The sequence below is a fragment of the Astyanax mexicanus genome, chromosome 1 (assembly GCF_023375975.1).
Source record: "Astyanax mexicanus isolate ESR-SI-001 chromosome 1, AstMex3_surface, whole genome shotgun sequence".
NCBI lineage: Eukaryota > Metazoa > Chordata > Actinopteri > Characiformes > Acestrorhamphidae > Astyanax > Astyanax mexicanus.
The window spans coordinates 36,065,321-36,082,511 of record NC_064408.1 but is presented as its reverse complement, the minus strand read 5'-3'; the positions used below and the strand labels follow the sequence as shown (position 1 = coordinate 36,082,511).

Sequence of the window (17,191 nt, the reverse complement as noted above, 5' to 3'; positions counted from 1 at the left end):
CATAGCACCTATTTTGAAATGTGGCTCAGAAAATCTGTAAAGATAACCAAAAATCTGTTACTAAGAAAAACAAACCGTTGTTCTTTTGTTGACTAATTGGCCAGCCACCCTGGAGTCCAGACCTCCACATCACTGAATGTCTTTCACATTTGTACAGTAAAAAGCACAAAATGTTCAGAAGTTCTGAAATTTCTGCTAAAAACACTGAAAAAAATTCTTCTTAAGACTTATTTATAATCTTGAAAAAAGGTTAACTGTGGATGCACTGAGAAGTCCAATAAAAATAAAACTGTAATATTAGAAGTAGGCATTTTCTGTTTAAAGAGCCCCCTTAAAGTGAAAGTAAAAAGTTGTTTTTGTTGATTTTTTTTTTTAAAAAGCAGTGAGTCTCTGATAAGTAAAAATATATAAAATCTTAGAAAGTACATAATTAAACAGAATTTAAAGAATAAAAATTTAGTTGTCTATGTTCAGTGTGCAAATATTATGATGCACTTTCTCTCAACTCTGCTATGTGCTAAGCATACACACACATACACACACACACACACACACACACACACACACACACACACACACACACACACACATACCGAACTGGAGTGAAAGAAGCTACCTGAGAGAATCAGGTGAAAATAAATGAAATGATGGAACTTCATTGCCAGCGTGAGCAGATGCCCCGAAAACCCATACTAAGTTTTGAGTAGCTTTCCGCTTTTAGCTATTTAAATTAATCCACTCCCCTCCTCGGAGTGACTGTTTATTAAGGGGAGTGGTGTGGCTGGGTTCACTGGATAAATCTCTAGAACTGACCTTTGCTCTGTATGGTGTAAGCCAGGGGTTACGGTGCAACCCCTATTTAAGGTTTAAAACATCATCAAACCTCTTTTTTCTATTGTCGATTCAACGTTAAAATACAATAATATTTACACAAATGTTTTACTGTGGGTTAAACATGAAAACATCACATTTTGAAACGGTTTCAAAAAGTTTATTAATTTTTCGTTTTGTCCAGTATTTTTTCTACTGTCTCTAAAGTGCAGTTCGCTGCTTTAAGGAGAAGCTGGTGTAAACAATTATGCAATTAACTCATCCTTATTCATATAGCATACCTGACAGATAAGGAGTGAATCTGCTGCATAATAAAACAATGTTACTGCATAAAGAAATTAATGGAAATTTCAATAAATTGAATGAGTAAATTATGTCTTGTCATGTCATGGCTAGTTATTTGCAGGCTAATTGAAACGGATAAGCGTGTTTCTCTTGCGTGAAAGACCACGTTATCCCTTAGTTGTTCTAATGATTCTTTGCTTTTTCATGCAGCTGAGCTGTATCAGGGATGAAAAACACTGACAGCTTTCAAATCAGATCAGACAGCTGCCGGAGACAGAGGCAGGTGTTCCAGTAAAAGCAGGAGACAAAAGCATGCATATTATTTCACTGTCAGAAAACAGCATCTTCACAGGAGTAGAGGTTAAAATAAAGAAGTAGAACTAGTTCACTGCTGTAAGTAGTAAAATGCTGTATTCTGTAGTCTTGTATTATTTGACTTTTACTTCACTACATACAGTTAGGTCCAGAACTATTTGGACAGTGACACAATCTTTATGATATGGGATCTGCACGCCACCACACTGGATGTTTCAAGATGTTCTTTACAGTGTAGCAGTGGTCCAAACAGTTTGTGAGTGTTTTTAATTTGTTTTTGATTTATCGTGGTTATGATGATCCTGCAATAACAAGACAAAATGACAAGACGAAGTGACTATATTAACCACTCTTGTGCTGAGCACAGATGGAATGTGGCCTTCATCCATCCATCCATCCATCCATCCATCCATTGTCAGTACCCGCTTTACCCACCAGGGTCAGGTTTGGGGGGTCAGGAGAGTAATCAGGAGCCTATCCCAGCCAGCATCGGGTGGAAGGCAATATACACCCCGGACAAGCCACCAATCCATCGCAGAGCAAACAGACACAGACAAACACACAAACACATTCACTCACACACTCACACCTCGGCCCAATTTCAACCAATACCCAATTCGCCCGGACATGCCGTCTTTGGACTGTGGGAGGAAAACAGACTCTTGATGTGAGGCAACAGTGCTGCCCACTGTGCCACCATGTGTGGCCTTCATCTTCAACCCAATTATGCAGTGAACACACACATACCCTTCACTGGGCAATAATCGTTGTGACGCCTGGGGAGCAGTAAGGGGTAAGAGCCTTGCTCAAGGTCCCAACAGTGGCAGCTTGCCAAACCTGGGTATCGAACCCACAATCCTCCCATCAATAGCAGAATATCGAAACAATAACTGCTATTGCTGCATGTGACTGTCTTGTTATTGGGAAATAAAATGCCATGTTTTTTCAGTTTTTACATTTTTGTTTGACATTTAAACAAATCGATTTTTTTACAGATGTGCCTGGGTTAAATTTTTTTACAGACGTGCCTGGTTTTCATTTTTTTTACAAATGTGCCTGGGTTTATTTTTTACAGATGTGCATGAGTTTTTTTCCTTTTTTATAGATGTGCCTGGGTTAATTCTTTTTTTTACAGATGTGCCTGGGTTTGTTATTTTTTTACAGATGTGCCTAGAATCCATTTTTATTACAGATGTGCCTGGGTTTATTTTTTACAGATGTGCCTGGGTTTAATTTGTGCCCAGATGTGTCTGGGTTTGTTTATTTATTTACAGATGTGCCTGTTTTATTTTTTAACAGATGTGCCTGGGTTTTTTTAATTTTTTACAGATGTGCCTGGGTTTATTTTTTACAGATGTCCCTGGGTTTTTTTTTTTTTTTTCAGATGTGCCTGGGTTTCATTTTTTTACAGATGTGCCTGGATTTATTCTTTTTTATTTACAGATGTGCATGGGTTTGTTTATTTATTTACAGATGTGCCTGTGTTTGTTTATTTATTTAAAGATGTGCCTCCATTTGTTTATTTACAGGCGTGCCTGTTTTATTTATTTACAGATGTGCCTGTTTTATTTATTTACAGATGTGCCTGTTTTATTTATTTACAGATGTGCCTGGGTTTGTTTATTTATTTACAGATGTGCCTGTTTTATTTATTTACAGATGTGCCTGTTTTATTTATTTACAGATGTGCCTGGGTTTGTTTATTTATTTACAGATGTGCCTGGGTTTGTTTATTTATTTACAGATGTGCCTGGGTTTGTTTATTTATTTACAGATGTGCATGTGTTTGTTTATTTACAGATGTGCATTTGTTTGTTTATTTACAGATGTGCCTGGGTTTATTTATTTACAGATGTGCCTGTTTTATTTATTTACAGATGTGCCTGGGTTTATTTATTTACAGATGTGCCTGTTTTATTTATTTACAGATGTGCCTGGGTTTGTTTATTTATTTACAGATGTGCCTGGGTTTGTTTATTTATTTACAGATGTGCCTGGGTTTGTTTATTTATTTACAGATGTGCATGTGTTTGTTTATTTACAGATGTGCATTTGTTTGTTTATTTACAGATGTGCCTGGGTTTATTTATTTACAGATGTGCCTGTTTTATTTATTTACAGATGTGCCTGGGTTTATTTATTTACAGATGTGCCTGTTTTATTTATTTACAGATGTGCCTGGGTTTGTTTATTTATTTACAGATGTGCCTGGGTTTGTTTATTTATTTACAGATGTGCCTGGGTTTGTTTATTAATAGATGTGCATGTGTTTGTTTATTTACCGATGTGCCTGTTTTATTTATTTACAGATGTGCCTGGGTTTGTTTATTTATTTACAGATGTGCCTGGGTTTGTTTATTTATTTACAGATGTGCCTGGGTTTGTTTATTTATTTACAGATGTGCATGTGTTTGTTTATTTATAGATGTGCATGTGTTTGTTTATTTATAGATGTGCATGTGTTTGTTTGTTTACAGATGTGCCTGTGTTTATTTTATTTTATTTATTATGTTCTTTAGGTTTTATTACAGTTGTTCCTAATGAAAGGTTTTCTTACATATGTGTCTGGATTCACATTCCTTTACAGCCTGTTTGTTTATTTGATATTTTTAAAGATGTGTTTTGGGGAAATAAAATGCCTTGTTTTTTTTTCAGTTTTACCATTTTTTGACATTTAAACAATTGGATAAAAGGAAATTACATAACGTGACATAACTACACATCTGTGGGTTCATTCTAGAGCACAATATTGTACCAGTTTTATTTTCACACATAGCAACTAAGAGTCTCTACAACATGCCTGGTTCTGTATTTCAGGCTGAACTCACAGATCCTGCTTTGCTTCCTCCTAAGCCACTGGGATGTTATTGTTACTCCAGTGAATCCAATATTCTGAGACATGTCAAGGCACAGGTTTCTTGGCTACCAATCAGACTCTGCCTCCTCACTACTGCTGTCAAATTACTGGCTCCAGACATCATTACAGCATTCATGAAGACTGGAAGTACATAGGAGAGACCTGACACTCAAATAACACATAAGAAAAAGTTCAGGAAAGCCGCTGCACATGGGAGTGCTTATCAAAGCGCTGCTGAATATAGAAAAGACACCTTTTCCTACTGCTTCTCTGAACACCAATCACAGCCCACCAGCTAGCTGCACAATCCGAGCTTTTAGATTTCTTCTTATCCAGCACAAAGCCTCTGAATAAAGAGCAACCCATCTTCAATACACAATTTTACACACTGTAATACATACTTGTGCAGAGCACAGATGGATTGTGGCCTTCATCTTCAATCCAATCATGCAGTGAACGCACACACACATACACACTTGTGCCCGGACAATTCATTGGACACCTATCGCTGCCCACCTGCTAGCTGCACAACAGTACCCTTTACACTTCTTCTCATCCAGCTAAAAGCTTCGGAATAAAGAGCAACCGGTCTTCAATACACAATTTTACACACTGTAAGACTGACAGTGTTAAATTAATTTTACACTTTATTAAATTTAATTTTGTCCTAGATAACATATAGTCCCACTTGCTACAGTGTAAGAAAAATAATATTTCGAGTTAATTCAACAATATAACACTGTATATATACACGTATATATACATAACACTGAACAGTGCTAATGCATTCATGTCTTCACTGTATAATATTTTTTTTTGGTTGTCTTACACATTTGCCTGGGATGAGGTTTTTACAGAATACAGAATACAGATAAATATTTTTCACAGATGTGCCCGAGTTATTTTACAGATGTGTCTAGGTTTTTTGTATATAATTTTTTTTTCGCCTCGTTTTTTTTTTTTTTTTTTTTTTAACAGATTTATTTTTTTACAGATGTGCCTGGGTTTATTTATTTCAGATGTGCCTGGGTTTATTTATTTCAGATGTGCCTGGGTTTATTTGCTTTATTATTTTATTTAAGGTTTTATTGCAGTTGTTACTAATTGGAAGGTTTTCCATTTTCTGACAGCCTGGCTTTAGGTTAAATTACAGATGTGCCTGTATTTAGATTTTCTTTCAGATATGGCTTTACTGTATGGTGACCAAACGTCCGTATTTCCCGGGACATGTCCGTATTTCACGTCCTGTCCCGGGCGTCCTGGGTTTTTTTTTCAAAAAGTGAGGAAATGTCCTGGTTTTTAAATTACCTTCATTGGACCAGAGAGCAGTAGACATCGTGACTGTCCCCCTTCCGGTGCTGTCTCACAGTAAGAGCACACACACAACATTTGGTTTACCCAAATAAAAATATGGTCACCCTACTTTACGGCTTACGTTTTAATACAGCTGTGCCTAGATTTAGGATTTCTTACAAATGTGCTGGGATTTAGGTTTTTACAGATGATACACATCGTCACAATATGCAAATGTTTGTGACAAATTTTTTTTTTAGATTTTATTACAGATGTATCTGTGTTTAGATTGTATAACTAATGTGGTGGGCTCATGTTTTCTTACAGATGTGCCTGGGTTTAGGTTTTATTACAGATGTGTCCACAGTAGGGATTTCTAACAGATGTGCCTGGGGGAGCATGTTTGGTATTACAGTTGCTGTATAGTGCAATTCCTGCTCTCCCTTTGGAAGCTGCTTGATCCTCACCTCATATTGACACTGTGTTTACAGAATAGCCCAGTGATCCCAGAATCATCACTGTAACACATATTAAGTGTTATTGAGTAATAAAATAATCTGTGTAACTTTTAACATGAACATGAGGATTAACATTCTGTTGTCATTATTATATGATTATAGTAATATATATATAGTAAAATATTTATTTCTCAGGATTATAGAGTGGAAACCATCCCCCCTTTCCTACAGATGCAAAGCCTGGTGGGAGGCTTTGCTATAGATTTTCCTGGGAGGGAGTCTCCAAAGAAGCTTAAAGCCTGACAAAACCTCGATGTGCCTGAAACAGCTTGAGAAAATACAAAGCTGCGTGAAAGCAAAGGGAGGCTTGTTTGTTCACCGGACAGCTCAAAAGAAATTAAAGCTCCTAATCATAATTACAATGCACTGCCTGACTCTTTCTCTCTCTCTCTCTCTCTCTCTCTCTCTCTCTCTTTCTCTCTCTCTTTACCAGGTCTGCATCTTAAGGTTATATATAAGGCAGTATTCTTGATGGCTCGTTGAATGAACCAAAAATGGTTGAAAATGTATTGAGGATGTAGTCGTTTACACTTAATTATAGTAATATAATATAATACTACATTAATGATGGCTTTACTACTATTGGAAAAATAAACAAAGCAAAATAAATAAATGAATAAATGAAACATCTCTAAATAGGTGTGCCTTTCGTGTGGCTGTTCGTGTGGCATATTGCTACTCACTGCTGTGTCGTCGAATAGGTGAACATTCAGCAGGATCCTGTTTGGAATTAAACTCTGCCTGGCCTTCCCGCTGTGCCTGAAGTCAAAGAAAATACACAAATGTCTGACTCTTTTTTTGCCTTATTCACATCATGCAACAATATGAGCAGAAATGCTTACACTTGTTACTTCTGTATCTACTGTAACTGTAGATTAACTCTTTTTAGTAACATAAATCTGTTACACTTATTTTGTTACAGAAAAAGATTCAATACAACACCTGGAAAGGCAGTTTGCTGAAGTGACAACATTCTACAAACCCAAACAAAGTCAAATATAGGAAGACACCACCATTGCAGGTATATGACAGGACGTAGCAATTTGGCTTTATCTGTAATTTCTCTAAAGAAAACACTTACTTTACTTTTAATAGTTACAGAATTCTTTTTGTTTTTGTGTGTTTTTTTCTAGTTATTATGATGAAAGTGTGAATGTGCTGTGTGTAAATGCAACAATAGGGAGTTTAAAAACACAACCTGTTACAATACTGCTTTACTGCACACAAAGGCTTTGTAAATTTACATATTTTTATTTTCTATTATTTTTTTCAGTTTTTCAATTTACTTTTACTATTTAAAAATATTTTCTTCCAATATTTAACCGCTTTTTTTTAGTTTTTAGTTGGTTTCTTTTCATTAAAGGCACTGGCAGTTGACTACAATTTTTTGTACACTGGATTTTGTACCATTTCCAGTTATTGACCAAACCTGAAGATTTTAAATGAGAAAATAAAGAGAAAGAAATGGGTAAGATCTGAAACTTTTGACATTAGTCATTAGTACATATACATACTTCTATTAGTTGTTTTTCTTACCAATGTAAAGCGCGGAACCATTTCTCCTTTATTTCTGAAGAGCTGGAAAAAGATAAGTGGTGAGAACGTTTAAGAAACACTTGAAGTAAAGAGTGATCAAAACACATGCTAAATTGAAATCACCTCCCACACTCCAGCAGCTGTTATGTCTTTCTCATTTTCTTTTTTCCTTATTCATGAATGAAAGCGTGTGAATCTTGCTCATTAAACGCCTAAGTGGCTTTTGCTGATTGCTGAGGTGTAAGGTCACGTCCAGGCCAATCAGCATGCTAATACTGACGTACTGTAGTGACGCCTCCACATGGTCAATAGCGAGATCCAGCGGCTGGCGGCACAAGAAAGGAGACGCGTGTTTCTTAGTAGGAGTGTGTTAGCTGGGGGAAATTCATTTATTGGAAGACTGGGAAGTGCATTACTTATTTAATATGTCCAGCAGGGTGCCTGGAGAAGAGTTAATTCAGGCTTCGTGGTTTTCCAAAACGGCATCGCCATTTTATTTGAAAGCTCTTGGTCTCCCCAGGAGGCGAAAGCAGAATTGATCTGCCAAACCATTTCTCTCCTGCTGGCAGGCTGGCTGGCTTTACAGCAAGCCTTCTATTTTCATCCATCTCCTGCTCTTCAGAGCCAATTGAGTGGCTGGCTCTGAAATCTTGCCACTCTACCAGGGTCTGACAACCCACACTCACTCTTCACCTTATTAGAAAAACCCACCTGCTTGATTCAATACAGTATACAGTACAGTATTCATTCGCCTTCAACTTCTTTCCATATTTTGTCTCCTTACAAGCACAAACCTAAATGCGTTTTGTTGAGATTTTCAGTGGTAGACCAACAAAAAATAGCGCATAATTGTGAAGCTGAAACAAATAAAAATCTGAAAAGTGTTTAAGTCCCCTTTACTCTAAAACAGTACCCTAAACAATATGCCAGCTGTAATAGAGTCCAGCTGTGTGTATTTTAATCTCAGTATAAATATAAGCACCTGTTCTGTAAATTCCTCAGTGGTTAGTGGTTAGAGAACACTAGTGAACAAACAGCATCACGAAGACCAAGGAGGAACCCAGCAGACAGGTCAGTGATAAAATAATATTCTACGACTGAAAACCAACCAAGACATGGTCATCCACTCAAACTGACAGGTCGAGCAAGGAGAGCACTGGTCAGAGATGCAGCCCATGGTCACTCTGGAGGAGCTGCAGAAATCCACAGCTCAGGTGGGAGAATCTGTAGACAGGACAACTATATGTCGTGCACTCCACAAATCTGACCTTAGTGGTAAAGTGGCAAGAAGAAAACCATTGTTGAAAGAAAGACATACGCCATGGAGAGGACAGAGCAAGCTTGTGGAAGAAGGCGCTGTCCTCAGATAAGACCAAAGTTATCATTTTGGCCTAAATGCAAAGTGCTATGTGTGGCAGAAAAGTAACACTGTTCATCACCCTGAACACACCATCCCTACTGTCAAGTCAAGTCAAGTAGTTTTATTGTCAATACTGCATATGTACAGGACATACAGAGAATTGAGAATTGAAATTACGTTACTCTCCTTCCCAATTTTACAGCAAGTACAGATAATAGATATAATAAAAGAGAATGGGAGACACTATGTGTACAATACAGCAGGGAAACAAATAGACATACATGAGACAAAAACAAGGTGCAGTGGTGTGGGGGAGGAATAGATATATAAATATAAGTAAATAAGTAAAAATATATATTTTTACTTATATATATATATATATATATATATATTTTTTTTTTTTTTTTTTGGACAGCGTATCATAGTTTCACATTCAAATGCTTAATGATTGCATGATAGTATTTTATGAAGCATATTTTGGGTTATAACAATATGAATTTTATTCATGTCTCACACCTGTGCTTTTTAATCTTCAAGTTAATGAATGTGTTCGGCAAATCAGAAAATCCACAATACAACTCATTTACACAGAGGTGCACAAACCTTCGCACACAGCTTGTGTTTATTTATTTTACTTTAAAAAATACTGAATGTACCTCAAAGTCACAATATAATTGGTGGTTGGCCAGCCAATCACAAACGAGTTCTTGGCACTGAGTTTCCTGCTGGTCACATGGTGGATACAGGAAGAGAGCCAGATATCACAGAGGCTCACATGAGCCTTCAGCTTCAGATACAGCGACCTGTGCAAACAAACACGCAAACATGTCAACACGCTCACATACACACGCATGACTCATATGACTCATACATACAGTACCAGTCAAAAGTTTGGACACACTTCTTCTCATTCACTGTGTTTTCTTTCTTTTTATGATTTTTTTTTGTTGTAAATTTTATATTGAAGTCATTAAAGCTATACAGAAACACATGTGGAATTACTCTGTAAACAAAAAGTGTTAAACAAACCAGAAAATGTTTTATATGTTAGATTCTTCTAAGTAGCACATTTAGCTTTGAGGACAGATCTGAACACTCTTGGTATTTTAATCTTTGTTCCAATATCTTTAATATTAATCTACAATGTAGAAAATAAATTAAATAAAGAAATAAAGAGTGCATCCAAACTTTTTTTTTTCCTGGTACTGTACATAAACACAGACATTTTAAAAATAGAATACCCTTTTTTCTGTTTTAACATAATTAATTATGAGTACATTAGAGCTTCATTTGGAACATGTATATATCTAAAGAAATAAAACAGGAAAAAATACTTTTAATTACAAAGGACGTTGTGAAATATTTAAGTAAATCCACCAAGGAATGGTTCAAAGAAAAAATGGCTGTGCAGCAAGAAATCCCTCAAACATCTCACAGCTGAAAGAGTTCTGCATGGAGGAGTGTGAAATAATTTCCCCCAGTTGATGAGAAAAAGTCTATTTAAGATTATTATATCCTCAAAAGGGAAAAAATAAGCTATTAATAAATTGGGTGGGCTATCTTTTCCTCATAAAAAATGTACATTTTTGTCAATTACATTGTACAGCTAAGGCAAAAAAAAATATATATATATATATTATATTATATATTATTATATATTATATATTATATTTCAGTTTTATTTGATTAGTTATATAAGCTTCATCTGTCAATAATGGTCAAATGAAGCTTAAATGTCCACATAATAAATATTATAATATGTTCAAAAAGACAAATATTAGATATGTATATACATATATAATAATACATATACATAATTAATAATTAAATAATACATAACATAAAACCTGTGACAAAAAAAAATTAATGTCCTAGGATAGAAAACTGTAATTTTCTCAACTGTGATGAATTTGACACATTATATTTACATATAAAAAATCTACATACATCCAGCCCAGCCTTGCAATCAGAGCAATGCTACTGTCAGTATCCACGCAGGAGGTTGAGATTGTATGGGCCTGGCTAAAAGCTAACCCAGTTAACTGACTACAATATCTTCAGCTGGCTAACACAAAGTGTACTGCTTTCCAATAATACTTGGAAAAAAATCCAAAAACACAATTAACACTAGACTAGACCTGGTGATGTAGATCAGCCAATAAAAGTGGAGCTGTGTGTTTAATTTTGAGCCAACATAACATGATATTAATGAGCGTGTAAAATCAACACAACAACAAACGTTACACAAAAAATGTACACATACACATAAAACAGGCTTACTTTGTTTTAGCGATTATAAGAGAGTCCGTAAAAAGCAGGAGGAGTCTCTCTTGTGTCTCCAAACCAACTGTGAGGTGGGCGTGGTCTTCCATTAGAAGCACTGCATTCTGGGAAATGTGGTCTGGCCCACACCCATCACTGTGGGAAAACCAAAATTTCTGTTAATAGATAACAGTATCAGCACTAAGGTGTGTACAATATACTAACCAGCAGGTGTCTTTGCATGTGTATATCTATCTATCTATCTATCTATCTATCTATCTATCTATCTATATATATATATATATATATATATATATATATATATATATATATATATATATATATGCATATATACAATCTCAGTCTTCCTCTTTCTCTCTCTCTCTCTTGTTCATATATATATATATATAGAGAGAGAGAGAGAGAGAGAGAGAGAGAAAGAGAAAGACTGAGAGGTAGTGAGTGTTAGTTATAAGATTTAATCCATATTCCATAAAAAACTAAATGTAATCTGGTTACCTTTAAATTTGACAATAGCAATGCAAAATGTATTATGCAAAATGTGCTTTCATACAGCAGAGGTTCATTACTGGTATCATTTTGCTGAATTAAAAATAATATATATAGTATTTCTTTTATTCACTAAAAGCATTTGAATGTGTGCAGTGGAAAAGGCCTTCCTAATTCTCCTTTTAATGTGCTTTATAACTGCCGGTAATCAGAGTGCTTTAAATTGCTTAAAGAAAGCTCGGGTCCAGGAACAAAAAGAAATTCACTGAACATCATTTTCACATTTTCTCTCTCCCTCTTGCTCACTCTCTCCCTCTATTTCCTTCTTGCTCTTCTCACTCCTGGCATGAATGACGCAGGTTATGTGCTTTCTCTCCAGTCGTGTGTGTGTGTGTGTGTGTGTGTGTGTGTGTGCGTTTCTGCACCACATTCCTGCCCATATAAGGCTGAGTGTAACTGGTAGCACCAAATCAGACAAATGTAAACAGGCTCTGTGAGTATGTGTATAATCTAATACATTACTGTCTATTGAAGGCAGAAAAAAGGAGCAGAAAGTGTGCATGTGTCTGTGTGTGTGTGTGTGTGTGTGCTGTAAACGCTGTATTAGCTGGGTTTAGTTCATAGCTGAGTGAGTTTATCTTAATGATTTTGTTATGTTGATGGTTGGAGTGATAAGGTAAGTAGAGGAGAGGAAAAGAGAGACGATTTGAGCTGTAAACATATGCAGAAGAGTTTACAGTTGTGTAATGGGGTGATACTGACATATTGTAGTGCATAATGCAAGTCTTAAAGGGATAGTCCAGTAAAAATAATATGTCTATGTACGCATTTTGGTCACATTTGGTGTTAAGCCCTATCTGGACGGGATGAGTTTCTCAGGGGGACGTCTGTGAAAAATATTTCACACTTCTACTCAGTGATAAAACTCTTGCATTCGGAGTGAAATTGAAAAAACAGTAGGACCAGTGAGGTTTTTTGGCTCTCGGTCACGACATCGCGTTCAGTAGCTCCTCCATTTCCACTCCATGTTGTGTTTACATGGATCTTTGTGCACAGCAAACTCCCTGAGAGTTAATATCAACTGGCCATGGAAAGCACTCTATTACAGAGTTAAGGTAACGTTTTTCTGGGAGTTGGTTTTTTAACTCTGTTCAGGAGTTTAATCTGAACTGTTTTGGGAGTTTAAATATTTATCCCATCTAGAGTCAAATACAGCACTCAGCCAGAGTTCATTTTAACATAAACTCCTTAACAGTGTTAACAAATAAAGCACAAATGTGTGTTATTAAACTAATATTATTATAAAAAAAACATTGTATATCAAAAACCCTGGAACATTTAGAAGAAAATGGCAACAAAAATGTATTTCTGCATTGCAGTTCGCAGTGCATTGCCAGCACTTTATCACACTTATTAGTGCAGAAGATGATCATTTGCTTTTATAGCCAACAACACATCGGACAGGCAAACAACCATTATATACATATATTAGAATACCCCATGGAAGGAGCCCTGGTAGACAAGACTACACGTCTAGGGTAGACAATGATTGGGGGACACGCCCCTTAATAGAGTTCAGTCACGCTCCTCAATACCTTTGATTAAACTCTGAAATAAACTCTACACCACCAAAGAGTTCCCCTCCACTCAACTTGTAGTTTAACTTGAAGAATAAACTCACACAGTTTAACACTTTCACACATTTTTGTTTAACTCCAGATTTTCAAACTTCAGAAATTTGCTGTGTGGAATCGCGCACCCAAGGTGTAGTTGCGGTGCGTAGCAGTGGACAAATGTAGCTTTTGTATTAAACATAACATGAGGAAACTCAGAGATGTGCGTCTGGACGGGACTAAAATGAACAGAGGACCACGAAGTTCAGCAAAAACAGTAGGTAATTCAGCCTGTAATTTTCTCAAAGAACGTCTGGAAAAAAAATACATGGTTGTTCCGGACAGGAATAAAATCACAGAGGACCCCCCATAAAAGGGAAAATTACCCCAGGACCCCCTGAGAAAGTAATCCCATCTGGAGAGGGCTTTAGTGAACATTTCTCCTTTGCTGAGATAAACTATCCACCAGTCACAGGTGTGGCATATCAAGATGCTGATTAGACACAGGTTACTGATTATTACACAGGTGTATATCTTGGGCTGGCCGCAATAAAAGGCCGACTGCAGGAATGTCCACCAGAGCTGGTTTCTGTGAATTAAATGTTGAATTTAAAATTACCTTCTTCTTTTTTCTACCTTTTTCATTTTATGAGTTTCACTCAAAAAAAACATGTTCAATCATATATTTCAACTTTGAAAAAAACATTGTATTGTCCTTTTCTCAATACTAAATGTTTGGGTGTTTGCAACAGCCATTTCAGTTTGATATATCTAATAACTGATGAACACAGTGATATTTCAGGATTGAAATGAGGTTTATTGTACTAACAGAAAATGTGCAATATGCATTAAACCAAAATTTGACCGGTGCAAAAGTATGGGCACCCTTATCAATTTATTGATTTGAATACTCCTAACTACTTTTCACTGACTTACTGAAGCACAAAATTGGTTTGGTAACCTCATTGAGTTTTGAACTCCATAGCCAGGTGTATCCAATCATGAAAAAAGGTATTTAAGGAGGCCAACAATACAGCGCATTTTGCACAAGGACAAGCTGTATGGGAGAGTGATGCGAAAGAAGCCATTTCTGCAAGCACGCCACAAAGCATACAAAAGCACACCTCAGGTGACTCTGTTTGTGGCGTGCTTGCAGAAATGGCTTCTTTCGCATCACTCTCCCATACAGCTTCTCCTTGTGCAAAGTGCGCTGTATTGTTGACGGATGCACAGTGACACCATCTGCAGCAAGATGATGCTGCAGCTCTTTGGAAGTGGTCTGTGGATTGTCCTTGACTGTTCTCACCATTCTTCTTCTCTGCCTTTCTGATATTTTTCTTGGCCTGCCATTTCTGGGCTTAACAAGAACTGTCCCTGTGGTCTTCCATTTCCTTACTATGTTCCTCACAGTGGAAACTGACAGGTTAAATCTCTGAGACAACTTTTTGTATCCTTCCCCTGAACAACTATGTTGAACAATCTTTGTTTTTAGATCATTTGAGAGTTGTTTTGATGAGCCCATGATGCCACTCTTCAGAGGAGATTCAAATAGGAGAACAACTTGCAATTGGCCACCTTAAATACCTTTTCTCATGATTGGATACACCTGGCTATGAAGTTCAAAGCTCAATGAGGTTACCAAACCAATTTTGTGCTTCAGTAAGTCAGTAAAAAGTAGTTAGGAGTATTCAAATCAATAAAATGATAAGGGTGCCCATACTTTTGCACCGGTCAAATTTTGGTTTAATGCATATTGCTCATTTTCTGTTAGTACAATAAACCTCATTATAATCCTGAAATATTACTGTGTCCATCAGTTATTAGATATATCAAACTGAAATGGCTGTTACACACACCCAAATATTTAGAACTAAAAATTATTAAGATTAATAGGGGTGCCCAAACTTTTTCATATGACTGTGTATATATATATATATATATATTCAATTCAGACACATCAGACATCTCAGCTTAACTATATATAACTATAGAACTTAACTATATATATAAGCTGAGATGTCTGGTGTCTCTGAATTGAAGTTCACTCTTATAGTCTTAGGCTGAAACTACAATTGACAAAGCTCGTTAACCAGTCTGTCCAAGCTTGTCTAAGCAGGTAAACCAACTAAAGCAGAATGACCAAACTGTAATTTTCTGTAAGATACAAAAAAAAGATTTCTGGCGTCTTGCTACTATAAAATAACCTTTTTTTTGCAGTTTTTATCCATCAAAAAACAGAGAAGTGGGCTTCAAGTGGTCCAGCAGACTGAGGCGCTGCCACTATTATCCTCGGATCGGCGGTTAGAATCCCGGATCATGCTGCTTTGCCATCAGCAAATCCGAGAGAGCACAACTAGCCTTGATCTCTCTGGGTGGGTAGATAGCTCTTTCTCTCCACATCACTAGTGTGATGTTTGTTCAGCACATGTATCTGGAATACAAGAGTTGGGTCCCTGCAGTTTCCTTCAAGCACATCAACTACATCCGCGGCAGTTTGCAAAAAAGTGTGTGTCTGGATTCACATGTATTGGAAAGTCATGTCCTCATCTTCCCCCTCCAATTGTTAGGGGCACTACTAGAGATAGGGGGAGTCTTATGTGTGGTTATGAAAATTAGCCTTTTAAATGGGATGTTAAAGTATCAACTCAAGCTTTTTTACTCGCGTAAGAGTGTAAAAATACTGCTTTCAAAACTACATAAAGTATAAAAGTAAAAATCAAATAAGGGGAAAGAGAACAAAAGCTTATGCTGCATCACAGGAGCCTATAGTGAACAACCCCCTCCTATATGACTATTATATTATGATAAATGTTAGTGTACATAAATTTGTAGTCAGCCTTCCCCACCCCCCACCACAGATCAGCTGCCCAGCATCCAGTTTTGCAACATGCCTCGGACTAGCTCCCCACTCTCCACTATCAATCACATCCACATTTACATGATTTTCCATTGCTGGTGTTGCTAGACACCTGAATACATAAGACCTGTGTGGCGGTATAAAGACTTTTTTAAAATTCATTATTTGTGAGTCTTGGTCCTCCCGAGGTTTCTTCCTCCTCCAGCTCTGAAGGAGTTTTTCCTTGCCTCCGTGCTCATTAAGGCGTTCTGTTTTCTGAATGTTTTATGTTGTGAAAAGTGCTAAAAAATAAATTTGATTTGATTTGATTAGTTCGTTAATCAATAACAAAGAGTAATTATTTTTTAAAGCTGTAACAGGATTACTTTACTGATTATTAACCTCAAAACTCACAATTTACTCACTACTTTACTCTCTAGAACAATAATTTCAATACTAAAGTGGAGCGGGCGACTCAGACTTCTGCGAATGCTGTCAGCATTTATAATGGATGTTTTCACTCCTGCAAAATTCCATGAATTTTGATTCACCTGGTATCTCTATGGAATCTCGTAGATCATAGTATCATATTAATGTCTGTGGAGATGTACCTCCTTCAAAATGTTTCAAATATCATGTTTCAAATATTCAGAAGTACACAACCAAACTGCATGGTAAGTATCAGTATGTGTGCTCTGTGATTACGCCACAGCACTTGCAGTCCAGCGAGTATAAAAGTAGCTTAAGTTTGTGCACCACTTTTAAATAATGTATAATAATGTGCTGTTTTTTTTTAAATCTAAATAAGAGAACAAATCCTGCATTAAAAAAAAAACCCTTGCAGAAAATGATTTCTTAATATGGTCATGTAGGCACAACTACTTTTTTTTTTTGGACAATCTTTAGACAAAAGCAAAGCTGGAATAATATAAAAAAAACATTAATTTACCCGATTTATTCTTCATGTGAACACAT

General features: G+C 36.4%; 1 protein-coding gene across 1 annotated transcript in view; it reads right to left on the bottom strand.

Annotated features, from left to right (window-relative positions):
• The window catches only part of arhgap20b (Rho GTPase activating protein 20b), a 78,891-nt gene that overhangs the window by 49,170 nt on the left and 12,530 nt on the right, over window positions 1-17,191 (bottom strand). Inside the window, exons 3-6 of the mRNA XM_049466778.1 lie at window positions 11,276-11,413; window positions 9,652-9,798; window positions 7,636-7,677; window positions 6,783-6,858 (exon numbers count right to left, since the gene is read on the bottom strand). Of these exons, the coding sequence (XP_049322735.1) occupies window positions 6,783-6,858; window positions 7,636-7,677; window positions 9,652-9,798; window positions 11,276-11,413 (403 nt within the window). The remainder of the gene's footprint in view (window positions 1-6,782; window positions 6,859-7,635; window positions 7,678-9,651; window positions 9,799-11,275; window positions 11,414-17,191) is intronic.